Source organism: Thermobia domestica, chromosome 1, assembly GCF_964235325.1.
Source record: "Thermobia domestica chromosome 1, izTheDome1.hap1.1, whole genome shotgun sequence".
Classification (NCBI taxonomy): Eukaryota; Metazoa; Arthropoda; class Insecta; order Zygentoma; family Lepismatidae; genus Thermobia; species Thermobia domestica.
The window spans coordinates 256,594,411-256,610,737 of record NC_137454.1 but is presented as its reverse complement, the minus strand read 5'-3'; the positions used below and the strand labels follow the sequence as shown (position 1 = coordinate 256,610,737).

At 32.6% G+C, this 16,327-nt stretch overlaps 1 protein-coding gene across 1 annotated transcript in view; it reads left to right on the top strand.

The window, feature by feature from the left end:
* The first annotated feature begins 1,776 nt into the window (after positions 1-1,776).
* Positions 1,777-16,327, top strand: part of LOC145660535 (organic cation transporter protein) — a 144,659-nt gene continuing 130,108 nt past the window's right edge. The window contains exon 1 of the mRNA XM_081725726.1: positions 1,777-2,613. Within this exon, the coding sequence (XP_081581852.1) occupies positions 2,405-2,613 (209 nt within the window). The 5' untranslated portion in view covers positions 1,777-2,404. The remainder of the gene's footprint in view (positions 2,614-16,327) is intronic.

The window sequence follows — 16,327 nt, the reverse complement described above, 5'->3', positions numbered from 1 at the left end:
TGTTTCAAACTGCAATGCGCGATCTTAAATAAGATGGGGGATTTAATCGGACAAAGAACTGAAAAGCTGAACTACTTAACACTCTTGCTATATGTTCCTCTGCCAGAACTAGGGCAGCACTTACATGGAAATAATACAAGATCTTGTCATACTTATAACTATTTTATTTTCTATAGTTTATTTATTATCTATAATTGAGAAGTTACTCATTGTGGAAAGAATGAAACGATAATAAAACATTCATACATTTGAAATAAAACAGTTGTGGTAATATTTTACCGATATTTGTCAAGAAAATAAGCTTGATTTTCGGTGGTGAACACACGAGCCTAAAAAAGAATGTAATAGATGGTAAATGAAAAATTAAAGCATAAAATTTAAATTGTGATCCGAATGAATTCAGTCTTGCTGCTGTCTACCTGTTATCTGGCAACATACTATATGGTGCTGAAGAGCATTGATTCAACAGGACAGAACAGGAAAGTAACAGACAGGAAAGTAATGTAGTGGAATTGATTGATTCGCTACCGAGGCTGACAAGATCTACGACTTAGAGCAGTTATTTCCGACCACATGCTCTGTGATGTTACAGTTTACTGCTCCACTTCTTAGTAAACCGCACAGGGAGAGGAAAATTCATTGTTTCGTCTCAAATCTAGCCCGACTATCTCCTTTAGTCTACACGCATAACCGTGGGGCGTAAGACTGAAAAAATTAACTTCTGAATTTAAAAAGATACTTTTTGTCTCGGCTCTCTACTCGTTTCGAGACGAGACGAGACGAGAAATTTTTCGTCTCGTGGGCAGTAGGAAGTCAATCCACGACCTACGCAAAAATGAGAAAAATAAGAAAGTGAAGCGACTGGAATTTGTTTCGAGAATATCGAGGTGAGTCTGAGATAAGCTTCTGCAGATCGAGACGAGACCAATACCAATATTGCTATTTATAAATCGAAAAGACAATGAGACTGAGACTGTAATTAAGGTATGCTGGAGCTCAAGATCTTTTCTAGTGATTCGTAATCATTTTACTTTTATTAAAATATCAAGATTATATTGTCCTTGTTAACGCGAAGATTCGAATCCATATTCGAGTCAACTAAAACCTGGAGGTCAAATCTGGGTGGCTGGTTCGTATAAATCAACTATTTGTGAAAGGATAACTTGACAAGTGTTAAAATCAAACTTTGCTTTTCTTTAAATTATAAAAGGTTAAAATAACACTTTCCATGTCCTTAACATTAGGGTAGTAATCACAAACATTTTTGGACAAAGGTTGATTATATAGGCGTGTCAAAAGATAAGCAAGGTTAACCAACATAAGCTAACAGGTAATTAACAGAGGAAAATGATCAAAAGCACGTGGCGAAAATTATTCGCTTCCATTCTAAACAAGGAAAGTAAGAAAAAAAATCGTTTCCTTTCTTCTTTATAAACTCGATTGGCTATCGGTTGATAGGTAATACAAGGTTGCTTTAGCACCCAAACGTTAGCAAGGTCATGGTTTGATATGAACAGTAACTGAAAAGTGTGCCACTGCCAATTAAGAAAAAAAAAGTGCAGCACTTATCATTCAATATCCTGCCATCTATCGACAAATCTACGAATTTTGTTGTTAAAAGTGCTGGTGCAACTATAAAAAGTACCTGTGCTATGACGTACATGTCTTACGGTCGCTGTGCGCATGCTTAGATAGGAGTGGCGCTCAAGTCAGAACCAATGTCTGGAAAGAGGGATTTTCTCCCTTCTACAATGAACGTCACAAATATTCGATAGGATACACGTTGCTTACTCTTATCCTTCCGATCCTTCCCCTCTCCCCGTTTATTTTTCTTCCCATCATGTTTACTCGAATACATAAGATAACCCTTGCTAGTCGGGTGCCTTTCATTCCTTGACACGAGCTCAATCAGATTCTTACGAGCTCGTCCGGTAATCTATCAATCACTTTGCAACAGCACTATAGTTAAAAAAAGAAAAAAGAAGTGCATTTTACAAGAGAAAGTTTTAGTTTAGTTATTTTGTTGCTGTTTACTTTTTTCTTTTTACACTTTGGAGTTTGAATATACGCCTTCATTACTGTGTTTACGAAAAGAATTTGGACATAAATGGTAATAAGATATGTGAGACATTTAACTAACCATCGATCTGTGTGACACCAAGTTTGCTTTTTTTTTTTTAACTCAGTTTTGCACCTATTTATTTTCTTTAAAGAAAAAAAAAGAAAATCTACAACAACTTTGTTGCTTCAGTGTGTTCATTAATTAGTGGTCAGTGAAAAAAAAATCCTTTACACGATCTTCACTTCATTAATTAATCTTCTAAAAGACAAATATTATTATATTAAACAGTTGTATGATATTACGTTGTGTGTTACGCCCTGTTTCTATAATTAGTTTTCAAATATGGGAGAGAAGAATATACTAGATTTTGACGACATATTGCCATATCTTGGAGAATTTGGACTGTACCAAAGAATTTTGTTCCTACTACTAGCACCATTTTCGTTCTTCGTGGCATTTGTTTATTTTACGCAAATTTTTATCACGCTTACACCGGATCATTGGTGCTATGTGCCGGAATTGGATAATGGCAACATCTCAGTTGAACAAAGGTAAGAAAATATATTATTCATTTTTATTTAACTATTACGACTAGGTATATTTTCCTTTTCCTTTTGAGATTTATTTTTACTTTCGTTCTCAATGTTTATTTACTTTTTTCTGAGCCATGTAAACTCACGCGACCAACATTGACCTGTTTCTTGCCTTTTCTCTGCTTGGCTGACGAGGTTACGCTTCATGATTGTCGAATGTCATTTCTTTTTGTTGTTTTTCTAATGTATTTTTTCTCTTCTTTTCTTTTCGTCTCTCTTTGTTAAACCATATAGTTCCGTTAGTTTTCAACTTCCCGATAATTACTTTTTTTTTATGTATAAAAGGTTGTTAATCTTTTGTAATGCACATTAGCATGATTAATGCTTTTCTTTTCTTATTTAGTCAAGTGATCATTGAATCAGAAACAAGTTGTTTATTTCTACATAAACGCATTTTTATAATTATACTCTCCCTGCTAGTCTAATGCACGCTAGCACGCAAACCTTTGAGCATAGGATCCCGGGTTCAATTCCCGGTGGGAGAGTATTGGATGCATACGCCCGTTTGGATTCCACTTCATATTGTAAGCTCAGGTCCTACATAACCTTGGTGTTGCAAATTTACGCTAACTTTCAATAAATTAACAAAACAAAAGCATGACTGAAGTTCTTGCTTTGCAATTGAAATGACCGACCCGAATCCCGAAGCTGGTCATTCACAACTTAATTAGGTAAACACTGAGGTCTCTAAATATACGCCATGAAGTTTCTTCTAATAAAAATGTATTCCAACACCACAAGAATGCGTAGACCTCCGATTCGACGGGACAATCTCCTATACTGGGGCCACTTCAGATTAAGTAAGTGAATTTGTTTTCAAAATTTGATGTTGCTTTATAGATTTGTAGGATGCCAAATAGCAAAGGAGGTAGTTATACATCTTGCTTCCCGTGTGCACGCCTTTGCAAATTTTTCATTCTAATGCTTCTAATGTCAGTTTTATCTGCACACATGTTAATTTCTTAAATAAATAGTGTAAATTATAATTAGAGCTTTCTCGCTGTAAACATAAAACGTTATTTGTGTTTTTATTTGTTTGTTTGTTTAATGAACACAATTTTGATTTTAGTGACACAGATAATGGAAAGTAACAGAGGTAAAAATATTTATCAATCCAATGAAACGTTTCTGCCGCGTGAAACATTATATACTATAAAAAAAAGTATAGAGGCGTTAATTTAACATTTGTTAGGGGAATGGAACTTTAATCTGAAGAACATCTATGACTGAGAAACACTAGAGAATTTGCACATTCTCTTAAAAAAAAACGTAGAAGACAGAAATATTTGCACACATAGAACATTATTTCAATAATAAAATGAAAATATCTAAATGCCTATCTTCTTGCTCTTAGTTCTTGGATTCCTGCGTATTTCAAAACGTCTCCAGCCAAAGTGTACTTAACAGGTTCTTCTGTTTAAGTTCTGGGGTTTAAGATTTTTATTCTCCTTACATCCACATATATCTAATTACAGGTTATCTTCAATATCGAGTTATCGTGGAACAGACGGACAGAAAGATACACAATTGACGATCGAGTCGAATATTAAGCTTCACCACACTCGATTCAATTATTTTAATTACTATAGATGTTTTTCCTTCGGGGAGAGGCATGTTTTTTTTTTTTTTTTTTTTTTCAATGTTTATCTCTTGTGCAAGGGGTTCCTGGTTCCGTTACAGGCCATGTGAGTTTGTGGTAGACAAAATTATGTCCATGAGTTTTCTCGGGGTTCGCCACTTTTCTTCAAAACTATCATTCATCTAATTATTTCACAGTCATTCACTTTCAATAACTACTAATCTCCTTTCACCTAAAGAGCATAACCGTGGGTATTAAAACTACAGATTTAATTTAATTTTTTCCACTTCCAATTAAATATTGATTATTCATTCCACTGTCTGAAATTCTCAACGGTATTAATTGACAATAAGGGGTGGCGTATTTTAATGATTTGGTGGTAGGAAAAGTGTTAAATGTAGACCTTCCTCAAATACAATTTAAGGAAAACATAATTTACAAATTTGTGGTTGCAGAGACTGGTGATTTTTTCTTTCATATTGCTGACTGCTACATATTTACGTTAAGAGTATTTTTTCTATTCGTGGTGTATAGGTATATTATATTATATTATTATTAGATTATATTATTATTATTATATTATATTATATTCTTCCTACTAAAAAATTCTGTGATTTTTAAACTTCACAATTATGGCTGAAAATTATAGTCATTTAAAAAATATCCAAACATTTTTGGTTTTTTATTTGCCAAATAACAAATATATGCGTCTTCTAACATGTATTTGCTTACACTTGTAATCTTCCCGAAGATCATTTTACAGTGGAGGTACAGAATAGTAATAACACAATTAATATTGAAAGGAAAATAGATAGGAAGGTACCATTCATGTATATGGTCTGGTTGATTGAGAGAAAAATAACGGAAAACTTGAGTTAAAATGCCGGCCTCAATGATTTAATCTGGAAAACCACAGATTACGAAGCTACATCATGCAGGTACTGTACGCAAATGAAGAAAAAAAAATGATCAGACTAACACATTTGACACATATAACGTATTACAAACGCGCTAGACAGCAAGAAAATAGGAAACACACATGTCTCGGAAGTACAGTATTAATATCTATATCTATCTATCTATCTATCTATCTATCTATCTATCTATATATATATATATATATATATATATATATATATATATATATATATATATATATATATATATATATATATATATATATATATATATATATATATATGTATGTATGTATGTATGTATGTATAACAAAAGAGCATAATCAAATAAGAGTTATAACTATTGATTTCCTTCTTTTTCTTTCCCAAATCATCTTGGAAAGGAAAGATGATTTTCTTTACAATCATCTTTTGATTGAAATAGTTTTCATTTTCTAGTAGCTAGATTTCTTTTAATTAAAGATTTGTGGATATATTCAGTGTATCTATTCTATTGCGTATGAACTTGAAACAATATCTTCAGGAAATTCTCCAAATAACGATATTACTATATTACAAGTGTAGTTTAAAGTTCAAAATTAATTTAGCTATTCTTTTGCATATTATGCTCACGTTTATACTATGAGGGTTATTGAGCAACTACAAAATATGACACAGAATATTTTGAGTAAGTATATGTATGACACAAAATTACATTTTAAAAATAAAAACACGTAAAAATTAGAAAAAAAATACATTCTTAATTTTAAACTCAAATATGAAAAGTGGAAAATTACTTGAGAACAGAGGGATTTTCTCCTTGCGAAAGATGAAAAGGAAAAGGTTTTCTCTCACGAATGTTTTCTGGAGGAAAGGTTTAAGAATATGACAGCCTTCTAATCTTTTCAAATTGTTATATCACCTTTAAAGTTTCATTCACATTATACACTCACAGTAGCCTTACACATACATACTTTACGAAACATGAATGAAAGAGAGATACTAAATTAATGGGTAATAGAAAATTCAATTCTAGCTTGTACTGTACCAACTATAAACTTAAGAGAAGGGGGACAAAACCTTTCTTCGGCGTCATTTACAGAACAGAAAAATTTTAAGGTAGAGCGTGTTTCCAGGTTCTCGCCGTGGGTCTGTTTCTTCTTCCCTATGGAAATTCCACTTTAAGCGTATTAAATAACGTAAATAAATTTTTGGTATCCTTTGGAACAGTTAAAGGCACGTATTCTCTCTAGATAAACAACTTTAACGTTTCTCCCTTCTAATATTGCTTGTTCGTTAAAGTTTATCGTCCCGTCTCAGCCCCGAGACTATATGAGATGTGGGTCTACAGTTTAAGGTAAGATCTGAATCACCATAATGTATTTAAATTTTTTAATCCTCTCCCAACTGGAATCGAACCCGGGACCATGTGCACCAAAGAAGCATGCGCTACCCACTCATCATCATCATCATAGGTATTCTGCCATTATTGGCAGGTCATTTGCCGCAACTGAGAAACTTCCACCTTCTTCCACTAACTTCGTCTTCACGTACGAATTTTCAGGTTTGATATCGTCCATTAATTGAAATCTCCTTCGCCCCCAACCTCTCTTTCCTGCTACCATACCCTCTAGCATGTCCTTCACAATACAGTTCCTTCTTAGCCAATGTCCCAACCAGTTTCTCTTCCTCTTTTTTAATAATTTCTAAAATTTTATTTTCTCTCCCACCATTTCTAACACTCTCTCATTCCTTTTCCTCTCGAACCAGTTAGTTCTCCCCATTCTTCTTCACACCCACGTTTCGAAAGCTTCCAGTCGTTCTTCATCATTTTAGCATACTATCTATGTGTCTGATCCATACAATAGGGTACTCCACACGAAGTATTTTATGAGTCTTTCTCTCAACTCTTTATTCAAGATCCCACAAAATATTATTGTCTTCCTCCTCCTAAAAGCTTCTTTCACCATTCCTATTCTTCATTTTATTTAACGTTCACACTTCACATCATCACTATTAATACCACGTAAGTGTCGAAAACTAGTCACCTGTTCTATTTTCTTTCCTTCTACTTCTACATTTGACACCACTCGTTTTGTCCTCATTACCATGGCTTTTGTCTTTCCAACATTTATTTTCATCCCATGTTCTTCACAGCCCTTTCCCCAAGTTTACTAACATCTTATTGATTTTCTTTTCAAATTTCGCTACCTACTAGACGAACGTAAAAGGCTCTCCGCTAATATATGAAAGCTAAAAACCAATTACCAAGAAGACGAGTATATCTACTCCGTTATCTATGTTCTGCAGACATTTATATGTATTTGTTTTTAATTAAGTTTCCATACATCGCTTGTATAAGACATATTTCACTTATTGGTTTAAATTGCAATTATCCATTTCTACAAAACTTTATTTGATGACTCTTCGTTACATTCTTTATTCTTGTACCTTAGAACTGCTATACATGCAAATTAGACACTGACCAAAGCTTAAAACCTACTTTATTTTAAATTATAATTTGTAACTGTTTCGGATATCTAGCATATCCTTCTTCAGACACTATCGAAAATAAATGAAAATACAGACATATATATAAATATTGTTATGACAAAGTTTAAATTCTTTAACCGTCATATATATAGTTATTGTTATAAAATAACAATTCATATAGTTCATAACAATGACTATATATATGACGGTTAAAGAATTTAAACTTTGTCATAACAATATTTATATATATGTCTGTATTTTCATTTATTGTCGATAGTGTCTGAAGAAGGATATGCTAGATATCCGAAACAGTACAAATTATAATTTAAAATAAAGTGGGTTTTAAGCTTTGGTCAGTGTCTCTTTTGTTAAAACAATCAATCCAAAGCCATGAATAGTCTTACTATGAAATTAGCTACTTACTTAGGTAGAAATAGATTGAGTTTCATTCATTTATTACTTTCTGTGATTGATATTCCCAAGCCACTTTATCTTCAGTTAATTAACTGATTGACGTTGCCTTTCAGCAGGAAGGTTACAGACAAAGACAGAATCTACTTTTTAAAGTGAAATTCCAACTATCACTCGAGATTTTATTCCCTGATGTTAGTCCCATTCAGGATCAGAGGCCAGAACATGTACATAGAAAGTACACGCGGTAGCATGAAAAGGTACATTGTATAACCTAGGTCTTATAAGAAGTAAGATTAATAGTCGAAATTTTAATTAGAGTCTACCATATAAGGATATTTATGTGCAGCTTATTAAATATGATCATAGAGATTTATTTCCTTCACTAAAAGGAAAATATTGGTTCATCCTATAAATAATGTGGGTTTTTTCAATCGCATGAACTAAGTATCAGAGGAAGAAAGGATAGACTATACGCATCAGCTTGCTATACGGTTTACTCTTTCTTATTCTTTGTTCAAGATTTGAAGAATGCAGTTCAGTATAAACAAGTCTCATTGTGGAAGATCTGTAGAACTCGACGAAGACGTCCTGCAAACTCTGGTGGAATAGCCATTCGGGGACTAGCCAAAAATTTGGATTTGGGCATTTACAACACCTGCATGACATTGGATAAGTCAGTAAATTGACTGAATACATTCCTTACAAACTTCCCGAGTTTAATCGTGCTCCGAGAGTGAATGCGTGCTCTTCTTAACTGTTACATCTAAGGAATGAACCTCTTTTCGAACCAAATAGTGACTGGTGACTAGAAATGAGTTCTCTACAACTGTCTGTCAAGCGACAAAGACAGTGTTAGGGAAATGAGAAACACCGACATCCTAGGCTAAAGTGAGTCTTCACCCATGTAAAGTGTTGTTACCTGTTTGGTGGGATATGAAAGATTTGGTCCACTTTGAACTTTTAAATCCAAATCAAACAATAACAAAACAGTTCTACTGCAAGAAGCTTGAGCGGCTAAAGTCAATGCTAGAAGAAAAACAAACAAAAAAAAAAAAAAAAAACATAAAACATCTTTGGTTTCAAGATAAATGGAGTTCTTCCACCAGGAAAAGCTCGGCCACATACAACGAGAATGACATTACAAAGTCTGGACGAATTCCATATTCCACTTACCATATTTACTGGACAATTACCCATCTGATTTCACAGTTCTCAAAATGATTTGGACTAAAAACAAGTGAACTATATAGACAAAGCCTTATAAAATGTTTTAGAAAATGGTACTAGAAGAGTGTTTTCCGTCTCGAACAAGTTAATTTTGGAAGAGTGACCTTAAAAGTCTATCAGGAAAATGATAGAGCAATGTAGAAAACGAAAAAGAGAATATTTTAGATTTTAAAATATTTTTATTTCTCTTAATTAATTCCAAGAACACCGTATTAACACCATATTATTTAAGGGATAATCAATATCTGAAGTGGTTAGTTTATATTATGGATCACTCTTGAACAAAGTTATAGTAAGAAAAAGTACAATTTGATACCTCTTTCAGCCAGTTCTTTCGACGTCTCTTATAAGGAATATGAGAAGTGCGCGAGATAAACACCAGAGCAATGGCCAAAGGAAAACAGTTGAAACTGTGGTTATAAATATTTCCATGTTCTCCTAACAATTCAGGAACGTAACGCATTGCTCTGCAGGGATATATTTGATGGTGTCCACAATCAGAGCCGTCCCGTTGATTTACTGGGCCTGAGACAAAATAAAATTGCAGAGTGTAGGTGAAAATTTCATATCCAGCATGAATAAATTATTTTGCTCCTTGACTTCTTCATATTTTGATAGAGCTAGTGATATCTAACTGTGAATGTACATTTCGCGACATTAATAGTATATAATCGTTAAAAAATGTCATATAATATGATAGGTTATCATCTCTAAATATTTTGAATCCCAAAAATGAATTCGAAATAGAAAAATTTGTTATTTTTCGTAAAGAGCGTAACTCTTTCCTCCTATGGGGCAGGGCATCGCAAGCTTGGGGTCTAGTGGAACTTGCACTATCCATCGGACGACCTTGACCACAGTCCATATTATTTAAATCTTAATTTTATCAACTTTTGTAATATCATCAGATTGGATTTTAAATCAAGTGAAACACCAAAAACTTTCAATCCTATCCGTAAAAACATATTTCTGTTATGCATGATGTATCTTCTCCTACCTCCCTCGCCCTTCTGTTATACGCCTTTTTCCGTTTAAAGATTACACTACATGCACAGAATGAACATAGTAAAAAAGGAAAGAAAACAATTCAACTCTCACTTTCTAAATATGTGAAACTGAAATGTAATCAAAACGGATTACTTCTAGTCCTGTGCAGGTAGCAATGTGTAATGTAAAGTATTCAGTGCTGGTAGGAAGACTTATAAATGAAGAAACTTCTGTATAATGGAATCATGTATGATAACTACCAATTATAATCACTGAGGAGGAAGTTTCCGAGCTTTTATCACTCAAAATTGTTAACTTCATGTATATCTGCATACACTGTTTCAGCAGGAATGGAAGTTGTTTTTCAAATAAAAACAAAGGTAGTAAGGCGGAAGGACCTATTTCCTTTGTTGCCTAATACACCGACCACGTTCACATATCGCTCCGGAAACAAGAAAAAGGTATGAATCATGTTTCCATGGCATTTACCGTAAAGTTTTCATCCATTTGTACTTCCTCCGAAGAAATTACGAGTAACAAACAGACCCAGAAAAGTAATCGTGTAAGTGTTGTTGATCTTTAATGTTTGCAATCAATGGTAGTTTTAGTATGACATTTAATAAGAAGCTGCTTTATTTTGATAGAGTTGACATAGCATCTGAATAGTCTAATCAGAACTGTCCCGTAGCTGAATGATAAACATCCCGCCTTTGATATAAGAAGATGTTTGTTTATTTATTTGTTTTAGCGTTTCTTTTCAGCACCAAAGCTGTATAAGACGTTAACCAATAGTATAGGGTGAAACTCCAATCATTGTAATGTGGTTAATGCTTTTCAACAGGAGAACGCACTAGTCACTAGATCGGTGGGAAGGATTGGTACAGGAAGACATACGCATATGGCTTATGTGTTATAGGATCTATGACCTTGATTTAAAATAAAAAAGAGATTAAACTCGGCAAAAATCTCGTGTGCCATATTATTTTTTCTCCGTAACTAAAAATAAGTAAGTTATAAAAGTATTAAAAAGTTTATACTGTAAATTGATTACATTTCATTTCAGCAAATGCATTGTTGTTGCATTTTCCCATCTGAATCTACCAGTGGTTGAACTGGAAATAAATTACCAGTAGTGTACTTGTGTACATAGATTTGTTAGGTATGCATCAACATGTTAGAGCTTATTTGAAAATTTTTTATAGCTAGTATGTTTTTCATATCTTAATTTACTACCAGTATTCCATACCGATTCATACCGTCCCGATTCGATCACTGGAATCTACTCATTACTTGATTTTCCTTTTTTTGTAAATGAGATCAAAGTTACACGATTATATCCTATGACCTAGAGACCGATATATAATGAAGTGAAACAAGAGATAGATCAGGAAAGATGAGAAAATTACAAGAAAGCGGAAAATTCCGAAGAACCTCTGTATTCTGTCCGTCATATTTTTGCTTGTCTCGGCGTTGAACCAAGTACCTCTTGTACTAGGGGTGAGCACTAGCATTGAGCCATCTTGTCCCCTTTTCCTTGTTCATTAATATTAATTTTCATTAGCATAACTGTTATTAGTATTTTTAAAGTTTAACGTCCAACGATTATGCACCCAGGCTAAGATGTGCTTGTGATGAGATGGATAATAATTGTGAGATGACGAAAGTGAGATGAAACAGGAGAGCCCTGAGAAAACCCATGCACACGGTGTTTGTCTACCAGAAAGCCCACTTGTTGGGAGTGGGATCGAATCAGAGGCCCTAAGTGCCTTTATTAAATATACTACGATAAGTAAAGCAGCAGACATACTGTATATGTAGATAGAAATAGCCTAAACTATATAAACATTTTAGTATATATAAAACTATCACACATTTTAATTTGATAATGATTATGCTCATCCAACTTATAACATCACAAATAACAAGTTTAATATTGCATGTCATACAGCCTTTATTTAATCTTCCGAAGTCGGGCATTAAATAAAAGACATAATCATTAATCTACAAGAATTAAATTATGACCATGAACTAAAACACTTTCATTATGGCTAATTCTTCAATTTATTTGATCTAATAAATTTATAATTCACAAAGAATATGCGCATAAGTATATATTCACTTCAATAGTTTGTTTTTTTTTTTCAGCCGAAAATTAAATCCCATGCAGATAGCGAAAGTGGTAATGCCTATTATTTATTTTAAAAAAATAAAATGTGACCATGAAGAATCTTCAACAAACGTGTCTGACGGGTTCAGTGTTCCAGTAAGAGTACTGTAGTACAGGATCTCAAGGCTGTTGGAATTCCATATATATATATATATATATATATATATATATATATATATATATATATATATATATATATATATATATATATATATATATATATATATATATATATATATATATATAAAACATTCAGATAAATAATTTGTTGAGTATCAAATGATGCGTGAGTAGATATGCAAGTATCCATGTAAACGTTGCTTATATGGATAGAAACTGGTCTCATGAATAACACGTAAAGATTATTTAGTTCTGTCCTGGGTATGTAGGCTACTTTACTCAAGTTGACACGATTAACAGCATTACTTGCGAAATAAGCCCAGTTTCTTTACATTTCAAATCATTTCCTGTTCAGAAATAATGATAATAATTATGATTATTACAAAAATTACATATAAGAGTGGTGATAAAGGTATGTCCTAAAACTATCGTATTTCTGCTTAACTATGAAATGACAACGCTTATGGAAACCAATGTTCAAATGTAGAAAGTATGGCACAGTTTATTACATCATGTTTTAAATATAGAGCTAGTATCGTGCTATGTGTAACTGAATAGAATGTGCAAGTCAATTGAAGGTGTAACCAGAATATGAGTATTAGTTTGATAAAACATAAATATTTTAATTTACTATTAACATGTTTTCAACAGTCCTCTTTTCTGGCAAACCCCAGGCACAACTTCAGAGACGATCATAACATAGAACAAAAAGTGCATCACAAGAATTTTGCTTACCAAAAAATATTCAGAATTATTCTTTAAAGTTTAAGTATCTTTTAATTATATACTGTCGAACTGCTGAATATATTCACTTATTTATTTCATTCTTATATCCATTAAAAAAATAGAAAATAGATTGAGTCTATGACGTTAAGAAAACACATTGTTTCTGCAGTTATCTCGTACACCAAACAAGTGAGCCTTCATAGGCTGAACTCATACCAGAAGTTACATAACTTCTAGAACAAGAAAGCAGTAGAAAAATTTGTATATCATCGCCGCGTAATTTAACTGACCGTCTATTATAAAGCATATTGTTCATGCATTGATTATCCTCTATACAGATACAACCTCTATCAGAGGTTTGGCTTTTAGGCGCTGTAAGAAACCAGGGAACTTTCCTATAAAAGAAATATTAGTTGACATGTGCAAGTATCTTCGTAATGAACCCATAATTACTTAGTTTTATGCGTGATATCCGTGTTCCTGATACTCAGATTCTCTACGACCCCACCACAGTAGTAGTAATGCTAGTACTAGTAGTATTTCACATCCCTTAATTTGTTTTGATGAAGGTAAAAAGAACTTTCACATTCTTGTAAAAATGTCAATAACAATTTTAGGAAAATTTTATTTTATTTCCTTAATTACTAAAAAAAAAAAAAAAAAAACACGAAGAATAGTAGAGTAAGTCAAACACTACTAATACGGTTTATACATTTAGTTCTTTAGCTATGATAAAAATTAAAAGAAATTACTCTTCTGGATACTTAATCTAACAAAAGGGGTATATATTGAAAATATGGTCATCGTAGTAACTTATTTACATCTAGGTAGATTATTTCAATAATAATAATAATAATAATAATAATAATAATAATAATAATATGGTCATTTGTTTAATTTATACATATCATGACCATCTCAACCACAGTAAGAATTGTAGTAGTGAACCTTGAGTTCCGTCCTTGACCTCTGGAGTTTTCACTGGATGACCTCTTAAGCAATTAATCTAACAGTAGAGTTTGTGTGTTTCTTTCTCTCTCCTTGTCTGCCTCCTAGTCAAATACTCACTACCTGCATGTGGCGTGTGACATCATGTTGAAAAGGTTATGTAATTTTTGTGTTTCTTTTTTTGTTCCTGTGCTTTTACAATGAGATTGCTACAGTGTAGCAGTAGCTTGTATCCCATAATGCTTAGGTTATAAAGCTATAAAATGTATTAATCACTTTTATGCTACAAAATTAAGGATTGTACTGTATATACAAATATATCTTGTTATTCTAAGTAGCATATTGGCTAATACTGCTGTAACAATTATGCAGCTCTGGAGGAATTTAGGACATTTAAGATTAGTAAATACATTCTCTTTTATCACTAATAATTTTAGTACAATAATTCTGCAGCTTGCTTCGTTAGAAAGTAAGCTCATGTATAGTACCTTTGATTAACATATGCACGCGATCCTCAGGACAATATCCTGTTGCGATACAGAATCTTCAGCACTGATCCAGCATTCTAAAGAAATTTTAGAGTTCCGCCGTGGTTAAATTAAAATTCGCGACTTGGATGCAGGAGAGTCGGTTTCGATTCCCAGTTGGAGCTCATTTGGTTAGGAACCCCCGTTAAACTGCAGGTATACGTCTCATATTACATCAGTGGTGAATATAGGCGTTAACCTCAAAATTAATCAACCAACCAATTAATTGGTGAGCTGTTGCCGATTCGTTGACCACACTTGATCCAGCTGAATGTATATAATTCGTCCGAAAAAAAAACAGGAAGTTAATAATAATAATAATAATAATAATAATAATAATAATAATAATAATAATAATAATAATAATAATAATAATAATAATAATAATAATGTTTTCGTTTTGTTTTGTTAGAACTGTTAGTATTCTTGTATCTGTATATCCAGAAGTTTCTTAGGTAATTCCAGAAACAATTGTAACTTTCATAGGAATTTCAGGTAATTTACTTTTCTTTATCCATTTCTCAGGAGGAAGGACATCCTTTTACTGGTGAGGAGGAGAAAATAAAGGTCAATGACCGCTCACTCGTCGTAATCCATTTATTTTTCTTGGCTATTGGGTTTTCAGTCTTGAAGGCAAACAAGTAGTGTCCCATATACAGTGTAAAATGAAATTACAAAGTATTAACTTTTGACAAGTAGTAACCATCATGTTTAAAGGTACAGTTTCAGTTATATTGTAATGATAATTATGAACGGAAACAGTGATAGCTATTTAGAGGTCATGGACTTCATTAATTCTTAATACTGTAATTGTATATGAATCCCAAAATATATGGAAAGTATAGGAACTATTACTTCTATTCACGCATTTTTTTTCGGTAATAATGGGAAAACAATTTTTGATCTTATACCCACAAATTCTTATTTTTATTGCTGTAATATCAAAGATAATTTAACTACAGCTTTTTGCGGCGATTTGAATTTCTTAGAAATTTTAAGTAGGTATTGTAGTTATGTTTGATGAAAGTTTTCTTCTCTTAGGTTACAGCGATAACATTCTAATTTTTACACATTACGAGCCGTCACTGTTAAATTAAATAGGTGTTTTGTAATCATTTTTCACTCAATACCCTATATGTAATAAACACAAACACGCATTTTCATCGTTCTTTTTATCGCATCCACTACTTGGAACAACTCTGTGTATGAATATCAACTTTCCTGACCTGGGTTTAAAAAAAAAAAAAAAAACCTTAGGGCAGAACTACAATAAGGAAGGTAAAATTTAAATTTCAGCTTTTAGGGTACATTCATGATCACCGACAAGTCATATTCTTTAGTTCATTTTAAGGTACTCCTTAAAATATGTGTAATACGTAATACTATTGTTATTACTGTTAATAACATTCAAGAATACTGTAATATTTAACATTTATCACTTTCTACTGAGTCTTTATCATTATGTAACAACATATTAATATTCTGTACTAACACGTGTAAACGAAGAAAATGATTATGTATTAATAGAAAGAATAATTCTGTTGAATACAGAACACTGGAATTGAAGCGTGCGAGTATGCTTTGAAAC